At 41.8% G+C, this 19,576-nt stretch overlaps 1 protein-coding gene across 1 annotated transcript in view; it reads left to right on the top strand.

Moving 5' to 3' along the window:
- Nucleotides 1-16,282, top strand: part of LOC138638071 (mucin-4-like) — a 369,132-nt gene extending 352,850 nt beyond the window's left edge. The window contains exons 106-109 of the mRNA XM_069727053.1: nucleotides 10,133-10,315; nucleotides 12,103-12,146; nucleotides 12,268-12,377; nucleotides 15,924-16,282. Coding sequence (XP_069583154.1) covers nucleotides 10,133-10,315; nucleotides 12,103-12,146; nucleotides 12,268-12,377; nucleotides 15,924-15,974 — 388 coding nt within the window. The 3' untranslated portion in view covers nucleotides 15,975-16,282. The remainder of the gene's footprint in view (nucleotides 1-10,132; nucleotides 10,316-12,102; nucleotides 12,147-12,267; nucleotides 12,378-15,923) is intronic.
- The last annotated feature ends 3,294 nt before the right edge of the window (nucleotides 16,283-19,576 follow it).

Here is a 19,576-nt window from a genome sequence, read left to right as displayed (position 1 = left end):
TCCTTCATGATATAGGATACAGGGAAGTCCTCTGTTAAATGAATTTGTGAGGAGCTGGCTCCTGTAACAGCAGTAATTGGAGCCTAGCTGTTAACCCTTTAAATCCTTGACAGCAACATTTAAGATGTGGAGTACAACTGCAAATTGTTCAATGTATTCATCAGCATCCCCAATACAATTGTTGGTACTTGTTAGTACTGATGGTTTGCTATGGCAAACCGTGGCCTGCTAAAGGCTCTTATGGCTGGCTGCAATGTCAAAAAATAAAATTCCATTCACACTCTCCCCCCCCTTTAAGCATAAAAAAAATAAAACAATAAACATATTTGGTATCATCATATCTGTAAGATTCCAATCTGTTAGTTAATTCACCAATATGGTTAAAGCCATAAAGTAAAAAAAGACTCAAAACACCAGAATGACGGGGTTTTATTGCTTGCTACTACTCCACCAAATTTGCTATAAGAAACAATTAAAAAGTTGTATGCTCCCCAAAATAGTACCAATAAATATGTCAGCTCACAATGCAAAAACAGGCCCTCACACAGCTCAATCAACAGAGAAATGAAAACATTCCGAGTCTTAGAAAATGGCGACACCAACCATTTTTTTCTTTTTCTTTTACAAACTCTTAAAAAAAATCACTACTTAAATAAAAGTAAAAAAGGAAATGAAATTTTTTCACCATAAACAGGCTAACCTGGAGAATCTTGTTACCAGGTAATTGTTACGCAGATTAATGACATATAAAAAAAATTAACAATGAAACGAAACAACAAAAAACATTGCTGAAGTTACATTTTTTTCATTATTTCACCCTACTTGGACATTTTTCTAATATTCTGTACATTTTATGATCAAACTAATGGTGGAATTCAAAGCTGCATATGATTCCACAAAAAACATGTCTGTAGGAAAAAAAAGTTATGATTCTTGTAAAAGGATGAAGTCAAAATGAAGAAACAAAAATGGAAATTCGCTTATCTTGAAAGGGTTAAATGAACATTAAAATTGTAGTAAATTCATGTTACATGGTTGCATATTTAAAGCAGTTGAAAAAGGTAGATGTTCATCAAGTTCAACCAAGGTATGAAAAAAGCAAAGGGGAGTGGCATACAGTATGTACAAACACGATGAATTATCCATTTCACTCAAAACAGCTAATCTTTCCCTCCTGATCTTAATTGTTTATCTTTTGGACTAAATATTCATTTTGGCAGCTCTTCCTGTGCTCAGCGGTCATGTGGTACCGCTCATTAAGGTAATGAATATGGACGCAACTTCACTCCCATAGGCGTGGAGCGAATATTAATTACTTTAATGAGCGGTACCATGTGGAAGGAGCTACAGGCCCTGGCAAGAAGCTGGGAAGTGCAGAGACTGCACCAGGAGGGTGAGTATAACGGGGGAGGGTGAGCCATGCGATATTCACCTGTCCCCATTCCACCGCCGGCCTGTGTCTTTCACACCCTCTCCCTGTGACGTTCAGGTCAGAGGGATCGATGACGTGTTTAGTGCGCCTGCCGCCCTCTGCCTGAACAGTCACTTCAGAGAGCCGGAAGACACAGCGGTGCGTGGCTGTGGACCGGGGACAGGTGAATATCACAAGTGCCAGGGGCCTGAGCCAACAGCGACTCGGCACCTGGCCCCATAGCGTGCCGGTGTCCCTGCCTGCTCAGGACATTGGCATCTGACCAGCTGAGTATTTTTTTTTAAATCTCTGCAGCAGCATACGGGGCATATTATTCTATGGAGCATCTTATGGGGCCATCAACCTTTATGGAGTATGTATATGGGGCATATTATTCTATGGAGCATCTTATGGGGCCATTATTAACCTTTATGCAGGATTATATGGGGCATATTATTTTATGGAGCATCTAATGGGGCCATCAACCTTTATGGAGCAGCATATGGGGCGTATTATTCTATGGAGCATCTTATGGGGCCATCAACTTTTATGGAGCATTGTATAGGGCATATTATTCTATGGAGCATCTTATGGGGCCTGTTATGTTTGCTAATGACAGGTGTTATGAAGGCAATCCAGAAACACAGTGTGCTTAGCGATCAGAGCGCACACAGTGATCTGACAAATACCCAAAAATACAAGAACGAGCTCTGAGACGTGGAAACTCTGTAGACTGCACACCTGATCCTATCCTAAACACAACTAAAAGCGGCTGTGGATTGCGCCTAACAACTACCTAGGCAACTCGGCACAGCCTAAGAAACTAGCTAGCCTGAAGATAGAAAAATAGGCCTGACTTGCCCCAGAGAAATTCCCCAAAGGAAAAGGCAGCCCCCCACATATAATGACTGTGAGTAAGATGAAAAGACAAAACGTAGGGATGAAATAGATTCAGCAAAGTGGGGCCCGATATTCTAGGACAGAGCGAGGACAGTAAAGCGAACTTTGCAGTCTACAAAAAACCCTAAAGCAAAACCACGCAAAGGGGGCAAAAAAAAACCACCGTGCCGAACTAACGGCACGGCGGTACACCCTTTGCGTCTCAGAGCTTCCAGCAAAACAAAAGACAAGCTGGACAGAAAAAAAGCAACAAAAAAAACAAAAAGCACTTAGCTATACAGAGCAGCAGGTCACAGGAACAATCAGGAGAAGCTCAGATACAACACTGAAACATTGACAAGGAGCAAGGATAGCAGCATCAGGCGGAGTTAAGTAATGAAGCAGCTAACGAGCTCACCAGAACACCTGAGGGAGGAAGCTCAGAAGCTGCAGTACCACTTGTGACCACAGGAGTGAATTCAGCGACAGAATTCACAACAGTACCCCCCCCTTGAGGAGGGGTCACCGAACCCTCACCAGAGCCCCCAGGCCGACCAGGATGAGCCGCATGAAAGGCACGAACAAGATCGGAAGCATGAACATCAGAGGCAAAAACCCAGGAATTATCTTCCTGAGCATAACCCTTCCATTTAACCAGATACTGGAGTTTCCGTCTAGAAACACGAGAATCCAAAATCTTCTCCACAATATACTCCAATTCCCCCTCCACCAAAACCGGGGCAGGAGGCTCAACAGATGGAACCATAGGTGCCACGTATCTCCGCAACAACGACCTATGGAATACATTATGTATGGAAAAGGAGTCTGGGAGGGTCAAACAAAAAGACACAGGATTGAGAACCTCAGAAATCCTATACGGACCAATAAAACGAGGTTTAAATTTAGGAGAGGAAACCTTCATAGGAATATGACGAGAAGATAACCAAACCAGATCCCCAACACGAAGTCGGGGACCCACACGGCGTCTGCGATTAGCGAAAAGTTGAGCTTTCTCCTGGGACAAGATCAAATTGTCCACTACCTGAGTCCAGATCTGCTGCAACCTATCCACCACAGAATCCACACCAGGACAGTCCGAAGACTCAACCTGTCCTGAAGAGAAACGAGGATGGAACCCAGAATTGCAAAAAAATGGAGAAACCAAGGTAGCCGAGCTGGCCCGATTATTAAGGGCAAACTCAGCCAACGGCAAAAAGGACACCCAATCATCCTGGTCTGCAGAAACAAAACATCTCAGATATGTTTCCAAGGTCTGATTGGTTCGTTCGGTCTGGCCATTAGTCTGAGGATGGAAAGCCGAGGAAAAGGATAGGTCAATGCCTATCCTACCACAAAAGGCTCGCCAAAACCTTGAAACAAACTGGGAACCTCTGTCAGAAACAATATTCTCAGGAATGCCATGCAACCGAACCACATGCTGAAAGAACAAAGGTACCAAATCAGAGGAGGAAGGCAATTTAGCCAAGGGCACCAGATGGACTATTTTAGAAAAGCGATCACAGACCACCCAAATGACTGACATCTTTTGAGAAACGGGAAGGTCAGAAATGAAATCCATCGAAATATGTGTCCAAGGCCTCTTTGGGACCGGCAAGGGCAAAAGCAACCCACTGGCACGAGAACAGCAGGGCTTAGCCCTAGCACAAATCCCACAGGACTGCACAAAAGTACGTACATCCCGTGACAGAGATGGCTACCAGAAGGATCTAGCCACTAACTCTCTGGTACCAAAGATTCCAGGATGACCAGCCAACACCGAACAATGAAGTTCAGAGATAAGTTTATTAGTCCACCTATCAGGGACGAACAGTTTCTCTGCTGGACAACGATCAGGTTTATTCGCCTGAAATTTTTGCAGCACCCGCCGCAAATCAGGGGAGATGGCAGACACAATGACTCCTTCCTTGAGGATACCCGCTGGCTCAGATAAACCCGGAGAGTCGGGCACAAAACTCCTAGACAGAGCATCCGCCTTCACATTTTTAGAGCCCGGAAGGTACGAAATCACAAAGTCGAAGCGGGCAAAAAATAACGACCAACGGGCCTGTCTAGGATTCAAGCGCTTGGCAGACTCGAGATAAGTCAAGTTCTTATGATCAGTCAATACCACCACGCGATGCTTAGCTCCTTCAAGCCAATGACGCCACTCCTCGAATGCCCACTTCATGGCCAGCAACTCTCGATTGCCCACATCATAATTACGCTCAGCGGGCGAAAACTTCCTGGAAAAGAAAGCACATGGCTTCATCACTGAGCAATCAGAACCTCTCTGTGACAAAACCGCCCCTGCTCCAATCTCAGAAGCATCAACCTCGACCTGGAACGGAAGAGAAACATCTGGCTGACACAACACAGGGGCAGAACAAAAACGACGCTTCAACTCCTGAAAAGCTTCCACAGCAGCAGAAGACCAATTAACCAAATCAGCACCCTTCTTGGTCAAATCGGTCAATGGTTTGGCAATGCTAGAAAAATTACAGATGAAGCGACGATAAAAATTAGCAAAGCCCAGGAACTTTTGCAGACTTTTCAGAGATGTCGGCTGAATCCAATCCTGGATGGCTTGGACCTTAACTGGATCCATCTCGATAGTAGAAGGGGTAAAGATGAACCCCAAAAATGAAATTTTCTGCACACCGAAGAGACACTTTGATCCCTTCACAAACAAAGAGTTAGCACGCAGGACCTGAAAAACCATTCTGACTTGCTTCACATGAGACTCCCAATCATCTGAGAAGATCAAAATGTCATCCAAGTAAACAATCAGGAATTTATCCAGATACTCACGGAAGATGTCATGCATAAAAGACTGAAACACAGATGGAGCATTGGCAAGTCCGAACGGCATCACTAGATACTCAAAATGACCCTCGGGCGTATTGAATGCAGTTTTCCATTCATCTCCTTGCCTGATTCTCACCAGATTATACGCACCACGAAGATCTGTCTTAGTGAACCAACTAGCCCCCTTAATCCGAGCAAACAAGTCAGATAACAATGGCAAGGGATACTGAAATTTAACAGTGATCTTATTAAGAAGGCGGTAATCAATACACGGTCTCAGCGAACCATCCTTCTTGGCTACAAAGAAGAACCCTGCTCCCAGTGGTGATGACGATGGGCGAATATGTCCCTTCTCCAGGGATTCCTTCACATAACTGCGCATAGCGGCGTGTTCGGGCACGGATAAATTAAATAATCGACCTTTAGGGAATTTACTACCAGGAATCAAATTGATAGCACAATCACAATCCCTATGCGGAGGTAAAGCATCGGACTTGGGCTCTTCAAATACATCCTGATAATCAGACAAGAACTCTGGGACCTCAGAAGGGGTGGATGACGAAATCGACAAAAATGGAACATCACCATGTACCCCCTGACAACCCCAGCTGGATACCGACATGGAATTCCAATCCAATACTGGATTATGGGTTTGTAGCCATGGCAACCCCAACACGACCACATCATGCAGATTATGCAACACCAGAAAGCGAATAACTTCCTGATGTGCAGGAGCCATGCACATGGTCAGCTGGGCCCAGTATTGAGGTTTATTCTTGGCCAAAGGTGTAGCATCAATTCCTCTCAATGGAATAGGACACCGCAAAGGCTCCAAGAAAAACCCACAACGTTTAGCATAATCCAAATCCATCAGATTCAGGGCAGCGCCCGAATCCACAAACGCCATGACAGAAAACGACGACAAAGAGCATATCAAGGTAATGGACAGAAGGAATTTGGACTGTACAGTACCAATGACGGCAGACCTAGCGGACCGCTTAGTGCGCTTAGGACAATCAGAAATAGCATGAGTGGAATCACCACAGTAGAAACACAGACCATTAAGACGTCTGTATTCCTGCCGTTCAACTCTAGTCATAGTCCTATCGCACTGCATAGGCTCAGGTTTAACCTCAGGCAGTACCGCCAAATGGTGCACAGATTTACGCTCGCGCAAGCGTCGACCGATCTGAATGGCCAAAGACAAAGACTCATTCAAACCAGCAGGCATAGGAAATCCCACCATGACATCCTTAAGAGCCTCAGAGAGACCCTTTCTGAACAAAGCTGCCAGCGCAGATTCATTCCACTGAGTGAGTACTGACCATTTCCTAAATTTCTGACAATATACTTCTATATCATCCTGACCCTGGCACAAAGCCAGCAAATTTTTCTCAGCCTGATCCACTGAATTAGGCTCATCGTACAGCAATCCGAGCGCCAGGAAAAACGCATCGACACTACTCAATGCAGGGTCTCCTAGCGCAAGAGAAAATGCCCAGTCTTGAGGGTCGCCGCGCAAAAAAGAAATAATAATCAAAACCTGTTGAATAGGATTACCAGAAGAATGAGGTTCCAAGGCCAGAAATAGCTTACAATTATTTTTGAAACTTAGAAACTTAGTTCTATCTCCAAAAAACAAATCAGGAATAGGAATTCTTGGTTCTAACATAGATTTCTGATCAATAGTATCTTGAATTTTTTGTACATTTATAACGAGATTATCCATTGAAGAGCACAGACCCTGAATATCCATGTCCACACCTGTGTCCAGAATCACCCAAATGTCTAGGGGAAAAAAAAAAGTGAACACAGAGCAGAAAAAAAAAAAAAATGATGTCAGAACTTTTTCTTTCCCTCTATTGAGAATCATTAGTGGGCTCCTTGTACTGTTATGTTTGCTAATGACAGGTGTTATGAAGGCAATCCAGAAACACAGTGTGCTTAGCGATCAGAGCGCACACAGTGATCTGACAAATACCCAAAAATACAAGAACGAGCTCTGAGACGTGGAAACTCTGTAGACTGCACACCTGATCCTATCCTAAACACAACTAAAAGCGGCTGTGGATTGCGCCTAACAACTACCTAGGCAACTCGGCACAGCCTAAGAAACTAGCTAGCCTGAAGATAGAAAAATAGGCCTGACTTGCCCCAGAGAAATTCCCCAAAGGAAAAGGCAGCCCCCCACATATAATGACTGTGAGTAAGATGAAAAGACAAAACGTAGGGATGAAATAGATACAGCAAAGTGGGGCCCGATATTCTAGGACAGAGCGAGGACAGTAAAGCGAACTTTGCAGTCTACAAAAAACCCTAAAGCAAAACCACGCAAAGGGGGCAAAAAAAACCCACCGTGCCGAACTAACGGCACGGCGGTACACCCTTTGCGTCTCAGAGCTTCCAGCAAAACAAAAGACAAGCTGGACAGAAAAAAAGCAACAAAAAAAACAAAAAGCACTTAGCTATACAGAGCAGCAGGTCACAGGAACAATCAGGAGAAGCTCAGATCCAACACTGAAACATTGACAAGGAGCAAGGATAGCAGCATCAGGCGGAGTTAAGTAATGAAGCAGCTAACGAGCTCACCAGAACACCTGAGGGAGGAAGCTCAGAAGCTGCAGTACCACTTGTGACCACAGGAGTGAATTCAGCCACAGAATTCACAACAGGGGCCATCATTAACCTTTTATGCAGCATTATATGGGGCATATTTTAATATAGAGCATCTTATGGGGCCATTATTATCCTTTGAGCAGCATTATATGGGGCATATTTTTTGTATGGAGCTTCTTATGGAGCCCATCATGAACTTTTTGGAGCATTATATGGGGCTTTTTTTGTATTGAGCATCTTATGGGGCCCATCATGAACTTTGTGGAGCATTATATGGGGCATATTTTGTATGGAGCATCTTATGAGGCCCATCATGAACTTTATGGAGCATTATATGGGGCATATTTTGTATGGAGCATTATATTCGGCCCATCATGAACTGTATGGAGCATTATATGGGGCTCCTGATTCAATATGGATATTCAAAAACATTTAACCTACTGATGTCTCAATTAAAGGGACTCTGTCACCTGAATTTGGAGGGAACAATTTTCAGCCATAGAGGCGGGGTTTTCGGGTGTTTGATTCACCCTTTCCTTACCCGCTGGCTGCATGCTGGCTGCAATATTGGATTGAAGTTAATTCTCTGTCCTCCATAGTACACGCCTGCGCAAGGCAAGATTGCAAGATGTACACTACAGGATAAGACACAACAGAACGAAACATAAGTACAATGCTCCAATCAGTCAACAAGATGATGTAAAATCAGACAAAAATCACAAATAAATAAACCAGAAATGTAAACAAAAATGGAGGAAAGTTCTTGACCTACTAAACGGGGAAAAAATTAAAATCAGAATAAAATTAAAGAAAAAAAATAATGAAGAAAAGAAAACTAAAAGTGGAGAAGCATAATAACCATCACCACATGAATATACCCCCTAAAATAATAAATAATATTATAAAATCATGTAAAACCCCTGGCCCAGTTTCATTAATACCACTATATACATACTCAAACTACATTCACGATATCCTATATACACCACAAACATGCCATCCTATATACAATATTATATACAATCATAAAACAGTATAAACACATAACACTAAACCTAAATATTATAAAATGGACGCATATAACCGCAATCAGAACAAATACTTGCTAACTGGTCCCACTGCCTCACGTTACAGTCACACACCCTTACATCACCTCAATCACACTACAACAAAACCTAAATACAACAGAATATAAAAATATACAATAAGAACAAAAGGAACCTGAAGACCTACAGTACCTCTTCCGAAAAGCCTGCAACCTGCAGTAACAACCGACCCACCAAACCGCTATTCGATCAGCTCTGCCATCACCTATTGCATCCACATCCATCCCTTGTAGATTGTGAGCCTTCATGGGCAGGATCCTCTCTCCTCCTGTACCAGTCATTGCTTGAATTGATTAGGATTATTGTACTTGTTTTTTATTATGTATACCCCTCCTCATATGTAAAGCTCCATGGAATAAATGTCGCTATAATAATAAAAATAATAATAGTATATAAGAATATACAAAATTAACAGATTTTTTGAATTACATTTTTTTTACTTTTTTTTTATATATTTCCTATATATAAACACACACCTACATTAACTATTCCTCCATCCCTGATGCATCTCTGGCCACAAAGTTCAGGATTCTCCGAGCTAGGATCAGGCCCCAAAGTTTTTCCGCAAGTAGGGCCTAGGCCAGGCCAGATCAGTTTCTTAAGAAGCATAATAATTGAATGCCCTGCCGTAAATAAGTAAAAAGCATAGTGCATGAAAATAATGTAAGGTAATTAGTTAAAAAAAATGCAAAAGCCATCCCACCACTTCACGGTGACCATAATTTGGACAGTCCTAACTCTAATATTAAAATCCTCACCGTTTGTCTAGTGACATGAATGTGGATAAGGGCTGAGAAGGACTGGGTCCAACTAGTGGACACACAGCCATAGGAAACCACATCAATATAATGTCCAGCTCAAATGAAAGGCAGGACACACCTTTTATATGCACATGATTCAGACTGAAAAAACCTAAAGGTATGGACTGGGATATAAACTGGTGTGCATGCAGTGTGTAAGTGCATGTTCACACTGTCCATTGCATAGAAAAAAAAATCACAGGCAAACATAATAATTGAATACCCTGCAGTGAATAAATAAATAGCATAGTGCATGAAAATAATACACGATACTTAGATAACATGTTTTTTGATTAAAAAAAAATGTAAATGCCATCCTACCACTCCATGGTGACCGTAATTGTCCCAATTATGTTTCAAGTATTAGTTCATTTTTCTTGGAAATAGGCTTTAGTCTGAATATATCTGTCTAGAGCAAGACTGGATACATTTTAGGGTGCAGCTAAAATAACTATCTTTCTTTTTGAAAAGTCTACAATTTTTTCTTTTCTTTTTTTTTTTTTTGTTAATTTCAGTTGTAAACCATTCTCTATCTATACCACATCTGGACCACAATGTGAACATCTCTCCATGAACCTGGGTCCATTCTTTGGCATATTATTTGGAGCTTTGGCCTTCCTTCTTCTGCTGCTCCTGGGAATCTGGTTTGCAATTCGCTGTTCTCAAAAGAGGAAAGAGAATGACGGATGTGACGATGAGTAAGTGACAACCAGTACACACTTTTACTACACACTAGAAAATATTCATAACAACAAAGCCATGCAGAAGAAAAATTACACGTGGCTCATGGAATGCAAATATATATCAATTTTATTAATAATCAAATAAACATAAAATCATAACACCGGAGTACCTCAAAATGCAACAAACACCGTACGGCTAGGGCATAACAATATTGATAACTTAATGCTACATCCTACTTCGATTGACCCATATATATAACGTAGCCTGATGCTCAACACAGTGACACTTGCTTAAATAGCATTACCAAAACCAACTGGACCATATGGACCTAAATGGGAAGTATGCTGAAGGGACACTAGTGTGTCAATGCTACTGTACTTAGAGTCACTAACCAGAGTAAGAGTCCATAGCATGGAATAAACAAAAATGTATTACCCGTGGTTTGCCTTTGCCTCGGTGAACGTCCCACATGGGGTGGGACGTTCACCGAGGCAAAGGCAAACCACGGGTAATACATTTTTGTTTATTCCATGCTATGGACTCTTACTCTGGTTAGTGACTCTAAGTACAGTAGCATTGACACACTAGTGTCCCTTCAGCATACTTCCCATTTAGGTCCATATGGTCCAGTTGGTTTTGGTAATGCTATTTAAGCAAGTGTCACTGTGTTGAGCATCAGGCTACGTTATATATATGGGTCAATCGAAGTAGGATGTAGCATTAAGTTATCAATATTGTTATGCCCTAGCCGTACGGTGTTTGTTGCATTTTGAGGTACTCCGGTGTTATGATTTTATGTTTATTTGATTATTAATAAAATTGATATATATTTGCATTCCATGAGCCACGTGTAATTTTTCTTCTGCATGGCTTTGTTGTTGTGACTATTCTACGGAATGTGACCAAGCTGTTTTTGGCTTTAGGTCAATTGGATTAACATGTATACACTAGAAAATATGACCTATTGTTATAAGAATAACACTTCATATGAAATATTAAAAAGGTAACCAATTAATAGTGCCAGTGTAGATTAGCACTCCAATTACCTACCATTGCAAAACATAAGAAATGATTTAAAGTGTAAACCTTCCTTTTAATTTTTATTTAATAAATAAATAATACACATAAAAGTAAGCAACTTTGTAATATACATTATCAGAAAAATATACTTCTCTCTCCTCCTGGACTGGTCTTTAATTTTCAAAGATCTCAATTTATGAGTAAATTGTATCGACCTAGAATATTAGCACTAGCAGTCACCATCTCCTATCTAGTAATGTAAAAATCTGTCTTCACTGACTATAGATTTTACCTTTGAATTGAAAATTTAGAAAATACATGATCAGTCCTGGAGGACAAAGAAGCAGAGTTCTCCAATAAGATTTATTACAAAGTTTCTTTAGGTGTTCTATTGATTTATGAAAATAAAAATGAAAACGACGGTTACTCGTTAATTCTTGTGCACTGTATTGTATTGAAGTGGGAGGCAGACCAATCCTAGCAAGGCATGCCCTTTTGATAAATTTGATGTAGACTAAAATAATGTCAAGATAAGATGTTATGGTTGTTTGGAAAAGCGACGAGGTGGCTTCATAAGTTTCGTCAAAAATGCTCCTAGTGTGTGACATTTGAATACCATTTTGACATGTCTGGTGAATGTGGATTAAATCGACACACATGCTGGGTGGTTTCCAGGTTATACACCCAACAAAGCTCACAGCACTCATCCTTTTTAAGTTTGTAATAACTTCTACATGTTTTTCATATCATCTAATGCTGTTTTTTTATTTTTCATGATCAGAATATACCAAACACGATTTAGCTGGAAAACATCTCTATTTCCATGTAAGTGTATTTTCAGTAACCTACTTTCAATAATCTTAGTTCCTCATTTTATTACATATATTTCAGTCTATTAATATCACACTTGTTAATTACATCATTTCTCATGTTGACCTTTTTTTAGCGTTTGAGCGGCTTGGAGAATCAGAAATTGCAACATCAGATCAAGACGTTAAAGCTCCAAATTTGGTCAACTGGAAACCTCACCTTGAAAAAGTCAACAGTTTAGCTGAGGTATAATAACTGATATGTTACATTATCATTATTAAAGTACAGCTTAGGCTGTGTACACACTAGAATTAAGAATTCCATGTTTCTGTTTCATTCACAAACAGTAAAAAGGAATTAATGCAGCAGATCCAGTGAGTCGCCCGCCAGGGCCGTGGCGTATCTGGTACCGGGTCCAGTGTTCAAAGTGGTGACCTGGTCCATGGCCCTGGGCGCCCAAGTAAAAGGGGAAAGTCTTTAAAGTCTTTAAAGGGATTTGGTGAATAGAGATTATGTTCGTGACGCCACCTGTGGTATTCGGTCAGTGGGGACCGACACTGCTTTAAGGAGTCCTCTGGGGTGATGTTATGGCAGCTAGATGGTATAAATTCCCACACATAAAGTGTATCCTCAGGGCTCCCGGTGTGTAAATGGAAGATGGTGAATGGCGCAATAAAGAACAAGGACACAGGTTTGCAGTCTCTTTACCTGGTTTATTGAAGACTTCAGGCAGCCTCAGTCCAGGGTACCAGATCACAGGGCAGGTAGGGTCCGGCTGGCTTGGAAGCAAATCCAGAGTCTCCTTTTCCAGGTGGAGTTAAAAGCCTTCCTCTAGCGCTGTGGTGTTGTAGTCCCTTACTGCCTATGGCTTCAGATAAGGTCCTCACAGTTCTCTCAGTCCCCCATATAGGATAGGACAATACCTGCATGACAGGTAACTCAAGCCTTTTTACAGGGACTCTAGCATGCCCCGGGCTCTATGTGTCACTGTGTCTCAGGTGTGTGTGGCGGACAGGTAACTTGCAGTTCAGCTGTGCTGCCAGTTTCTGCTGTAAGTGGCAGAGTCCCTTACAACCTCAGTGGTCCAGCTACCGGTTATCTGCGCTTCAGAAGGAGGCAGCCTGCTCGTAGCTGGTCTCCCCTGATGTTACTCTCCTGTGCTTCACTCTCCTTCACGTTCACTGAACAATGTTCGGGATTCTGTATGTCTCTTTCCAGGAGCTGTAGTACTTCAGACTACACGGCCCGTTCAGACCTTCTGACACTCTATGTCGGTCTGCTCTCTCCTCCGTCCTCTGACAGGAACTAACTCCTCTTTCCCTCCAAACCACAATATATATAGGGGAGTCACCTAGAAATAGAGTCAAAAGCTCCCCCTTGTGGCCTGGAATGTGAACATGTTGTGTGTATGGTGGTTACCTGATAAAAGATATCCTTCATCACTTAAAAACGTAACATCACTCTCCCTGTGAGGAAAGCAATGCTACTGTGTTGACCAGGACCCTGGGGTGCCACACCAGCAGATGACAGACACTAGCAGTTCTCGGGGGGCAGGGAGATGCTTGGTGTCCGATGCAAATGGAGGGGTTGAGGGAGCTGATAAAGGGGAGTCCTGATGGTAGGGAGAGGGGAAAAATGGTGAACCCTCAAAACTCACCTTATGCTGACAACTGCACTCCTTTTCGCCCTAGAGGCCCATCCCCATCCACCTTCACGTGCCTAAGCCCTGGCTGACCCTAGGTCTTAGCTCTAGATAGTGAGATGGGCATCAAGACACTAGTCTTACTCCTACAATAAGACAACACAGGGAAAGGGGGGGACAGGGGAAACACACAACAAAGGATATCCACAGAAATCAAAAGGAACACAAACAACTTCTCCAAGAGCACAACAGTTATTCCAGGTAACTAAGGCTCAGGATAGATAAACCTATTGCTGGCATAGGAGGAAGCCAGAAGTGAGTTTAAATAGTGAAGGGTGAATGTACCAATAAGGAGCAGCTGAGACCAAAGACAGATGGAATCTCAGCAGACTTAAACCAAGGACTCTTAACCCTTTCCATACCAAAGGAAAGAGTAAACCTGCACCACTCACATGAATGGTCGTGTAGGCTCCAAAGAGGACCTGCAATCAACTAATCTCTGTGATCTTCTGATCCCAGGTGCACCACAGGTCCCAGCTGGGTGCGGCGCACTCGTGACAACCATACTGACATATCATGGGCTCTGTCAGGTTTTTGTTACTGTATTAAAAACTTCAGTGTGTGTTCGTATATTTTACAGGAAAAAATATTGCACCTTTCTGTGTATAGTCATGTCTAGAGCAATGAATACAGGGAGAGATAGAAAGAGAGTATACTTCACGTTCACAGGAAACAACCACTAAGGATTGACATTGCAGCATCAACTGCAGACATGTCAGAGAATGCAATACAGAAATTAGGTAACAACATACTGCAGCTTGAACATTCTCTTTATACTAGAAGTAAACTTAAGATTTAAGGTCTAAGGCAGGGATGCACCAGCTTTTTACACTGTTAAAATGAACCAATCAGGATAATAGTTGTAGTCTTCTTTGCTCTATACACTGCAGAAATGAAGAGACCATGTATCTGGCTCTCTTCAATGGGCTTAAGATGAGTTGCTAAAATTGAGCTGCTCAAATAAAACTACAATGGCTGCTGCTGTACACATGCATGGCCACCTCTGTATGTAATCTATTCCTTCCTGGTGTCAGGGTAAAAGAATGCCAGTTATATATGGTCTCCATTATTGCCACACAGTGTGCCATTGCTACTTACCTGTTGCTACTTCCGGGTAATGGAAAATGTCAGCATCTAATAGGCACAGACAAAGATGTCTGTGACCAAATAGATTGGGGTCACAGAACGACATCACGGTCCACTGTGGGTCCCTGGCCGCAGGTTGTACACTGCTGGTTTAAGACAATGTTTGCCATCAGTACTACTGCAGCTTAAAAGGATTGTCCAGGCTTGGGGCGCAAGTCTGCAGTCACTCTATGTGACTGCAGACTTTTGAATTCTCACAGCGCACAGGTTTTATGCTGTCAGGATTCTACGGTGCCAGCGCTGGGAGAGACAGTAGTGTGACTGCAAGTATGCAATTTGCATAATTCCGACCATTTTCCAACTAGATGTGTCCAACCTCACTCAATTCACTTGTATTGAGTGAGCCAGAACATGTCTAGTCGGCATCTGACCGCATGTATGCAAGTCGCATACTTAGGCCGGGGTCACACTTGCAAGTGCAATGCGAGAAACTCTTGTGAGTCTCGCGCATCAATACCCAGCACAGCCACCGGCACTGCGGTCGGAGCGTGCGGCTGCATAGAAATACATGCAGCCGCATGTTCCGGTCTCCAGTGACGGCGGCAGTGCCGGGTATTGATGTGAGAGACTCGCGCTAGTTTCTCACATTGCTCTCACAAGTGTGACCACGGCCTTACAGTCAGTCTTCCGGTGCCAGTACTGGAGAATTCTGACAGTTCACCCACTGTGTGCTATGAGGATTCACAAGTCTGCGTTCAAATAGAGAGACTGTAAACATGCGCCCCAAGCCTGGACAAGCCCTTTAATTATGGGTCTGTGGAAAGATCACTTTATGTGCAGGGCCCAACATAGAATACTCTGATCTGCTGGTTGTCTTGTGATATCCTATAAACACTAGAATAGAAGATATTGGGTAAAATGTGCAGGTGTCGGGAACAACTGATCTAAAAAATCTAATATTTGCTAAACTTTTCACTGATCATTCTTTGCATCTTTTCTTCCAGGTCAAAATAAAGAGACCAGAAATCAACAATGACTCGCTCAAGAGAGAATAGAAATCCGAACAAAATGAATATATTTCTATGATGTTTTAGTTTAGTATCTAAAATTGAGAAATATTTTATTTGCAAAGAACAAAGATTTTATAATGAAAGACATATTTGATTATGAATGTATAAGACACTGAACTCCCTGTATTGGGATTGCACTTTGTAAAATGCATTAAGCTATTTATTAGATATGAACCCTATCCTTAGGGACACAATGCTGCCTTATCAGACCTGTTCTTTTCTGTTTTACACCGATAGCAACATTTGTATAGGTAATGAGAATTTACGGTACCTGCTATAACTTTTTTTTATTTTACAAAAATGAAATTGTTTACAAGTCGGCCCTGCAGATTTTTTACCTTAGATCTTATTTTCCTGGACTGTGATGATGGGTATGAAAAATAGGAAGTCGCAGCCTTTCTAATTATATGGCATTCAGTCCAGTTTAATTATGTTTGAGAATAAATGTCTCAAAAACTTGAACAAAATTGCAGGGATTTCTCAATATTATCACGTACTGTTTGACTTGTCTGCCTTCAGTAATAAGAAATCTATTTTTGTATCAGATTTTTTATAAGTATTGATTTAGAAAATATTTTATTTCACCTTTTAAATGTTTAATTTATGAAACAATCCAATAGGGCTCATTGTCTAAAATATATAGGTACTCTATAATGATATTGTGATTATAACATAAATTGTTGAATGCATTATTTATATATCTGGCAATTTTAATAAAAAATATGCATATTAATTTCAGTTTGCCGTGTAAATCATGTTTGTACAAAATCACTGTACATTGTATACTGTACAAGAAAATGTTTATATTTATGTGTTAGACCAAACTTATATCTGGGAGCCTAGATAAAGGAAAGTGAAAAGGAATGTAAAGGAAACAAAAACTATGCTCCGTTCCCTAGATGAAAGGGACCTCAGCTAGTCAGGAACCGGCAGCGCTTTGGACGCAGCACATGTCCGCTCCGTCCAAAGCCCTGACGGCTTTTGTACGCAGGTGATTAAACATGTGTTCATTGAACCATGCGGATTCACCGCGTTCAATACATTGCACGGGTGATATTTATCTTGTGGAGACTTGCGTCTCCACCAGATAAATAGACATGCTGCGGTCTGGAAAGACGCGCCGCATGTGCGTCTACGCAGAGAAGCCGGAGGCGTCCGTGCATGCATAGTGAACATGGCATTTCATAAAATCCCATCCACTATGCTGTAACATCTGGCTGCTGCTGGTTGGACGCTGCGGATGTACGCAGCGTCCAACCCGCAGCATTTACTGACTGTGAGAACATACCCTAATCTATAAAAAATGCACCTTTGACCATGAGCCCCATAAATAAGTGAAGATCAGTGTCAAAGAGAAAATAATGCTTTACCAATCATGTCACTAAATATTTTTTCAGTATACTGATTACGCATAGGTGAGTTCTTTTATTTTGTATATGGACGTGCACATGTTCAATATTTGCAGCAGATTTTTCAACTTCAAATAATAGAGTAGTGGAAGGAAAAACGCTGTGTCAAATACATATTTTTTACTAGTTTTTGCTGCATTTTGGCATGCATTTTTTATGCGTTTTTTCCGCATTCATTTGAATTAGTGAAAAATACTTCAAAAACTATAAAAGAATTCACATTGTGCAGATTTGAAAAGAAAACACTTTGAAGGTTCAAATCCGCAAAGAAAAAAATAAACTGTATTTGCTGAGATTTTAGAAGTCTTATCACTTTGCCTTTGCTGTAAAATGCTGAGTTTTTCTACAGCAAAGACGTAGCACAAATGCAACAAGCCTTTTGCAGGAAAAATGCTGCTTATTTATATGCTTTTGCATGCATTTTTTATGTAGTTTAACTTGCACTTTATTTTCATTTATTTGAATGGGTGTAAAGCTCCAACAACTCAACTATGAAAGAATTGAAATGCAGCAGATAAACGTTTTTATGATTCAAATCTGCAAGGAAAAAAGCATCATGTGCATGAGATTTAAGAAAGCTAATTCACTTAGCTGTAATGTAAAACTTTGTGTATTTCACCAGTAAAAAAACTTGCAGAAAAAAATGTGCCGAAAACACAGCTTGTGAACAAGCCCTAATATTATCATAATGCATAATCCCTATTCCTAGATTTACTGTTTGGTACGTAAGGAACATTACGAGGCACATAAACAGGATGTGATGTGATCAGGGTCGGACTGAGAGTAAAAAACAGCTCTGCCACATAGACCTCACCAGCCCACATACAATATAGCCTTTCCCTGATCCTAAAAATAAAGTGCAACATTCCCATGGAATTATTTTCTTTGTCACACTGCCAACCATTCTCCTAAAGGGGCAATTCTGAATTGGGAGGTAAGCAGCACTAATAACGTCATATCTACACATACCTGTTAGGAAGTGTTCACATTCGCAAGGTATAGTTTATAGTGCTGTGTGGCGGCCATTGTTGCTGTGGCTTTGTGCTGGTGGGGCGGCGCGGTCTGGAGTCATGGGCCATCCGCCCTGCTGGTGCATGGCCGCTGTGGCGGTGGGCGCCGCACGGCTCCGTTCCGTTAGGGCGATAGGACCCATTACAAGGTTTGCCATGAAGTGGCAGTGGGCTTCATACAGTCTGATCAGAATGTTAAACTGAAAACCTCATATTCAGTTATATTAATTTTTGCCTAGCGGCTTTAGATCAACGTATGATTTCGGGATGTGCGGTTCATGCTCTTTTTTTTTTTTCTTTTTTGCAAAGCATAGTTTACCTCTCATTGTCATCAGAATAGGACATTCCTATTGTTCACATATCCTTGTAGGTATGTGCAAAAATGACATCCATGACAGACATGATATACCAGCACTACTCACCTCTCAATGCAGAAGCAAGCAACCTATGCCTTGTGAACTCCAAATATTAAAGTATGTTTTGAAATCTCAAAGAAATCAATACAGCACAGTCTTATATGGTGTACTGGAGATGACTTCTGCTTTAGTAGCACATGTAGGTGGAGCGCCCGCAAGGACCATGGGGAACTAGTACCGGGCCGGTTCTTAAAGGGATGTGTCATGGCAGCGGTGACCCAGTCGTGGCCCTGGGCGTCGAATTAAAGGTGAAATAAAGTGTATTGGGAAATAAAGTTTAACGTTTATGAAGCCAACTGTGCTACTCGGCCAGAGATGGCCGACGCTGCTTAAAGGGATCTGCTGGGGCCAATGATACTGCAGCTAAATTGGTTTGGCTTCCCACAGGTGGAGCGGAGGCCCCAGGGTTACCAGGACAGTCTAAGAGGGGTTGTAGATGTTGAGGTGCAGGAAAGAATTGGAAGACACAAGGTTGCAGTCTCTTTACCTTTTACTGGTGAAGTTCAGGTACACAGATTACAGGTGATCTTGAAATCCGGGCAGCCTGGAAGCGGTTCAGAAACCCCCTCATCAGGTGGGGTTGGAAGCTTTCCTTTCTACGCTGAATTCTAGGTTCTTGGTGCATTAGCTTTCCTCAAGTCCCTCTCTCAATCTGTCCATTTAGTGGAACAATACCCACATGGCAGGCAGCTCAAGCTTTTTTACAGGTGTTCTTTTCTCGTGGTGACTCCGGGCTCTAATCTGCTGCTGTG

This window comes from Ranitomeya imitator, chromosome 5 (genome assembly GCF_032444005.1).
Source record: "Ranitomeya imitator isolate aRanImi1 chromosome 5, aRanImi1.pri, whole genome shotgun sequence".
NCBI classification, from domain to species: Eukaryota; Metazoa; Chordata; class Amphibia; order Anura; family Dendrobatidae; genus Ranitomeya; species Ranitomeya imitator.
The sequence above is the reverse complement of the archived record's forward strand: the minus strand, read 5'-3'. Positions and strand labels throughout refer to the sequence as shown.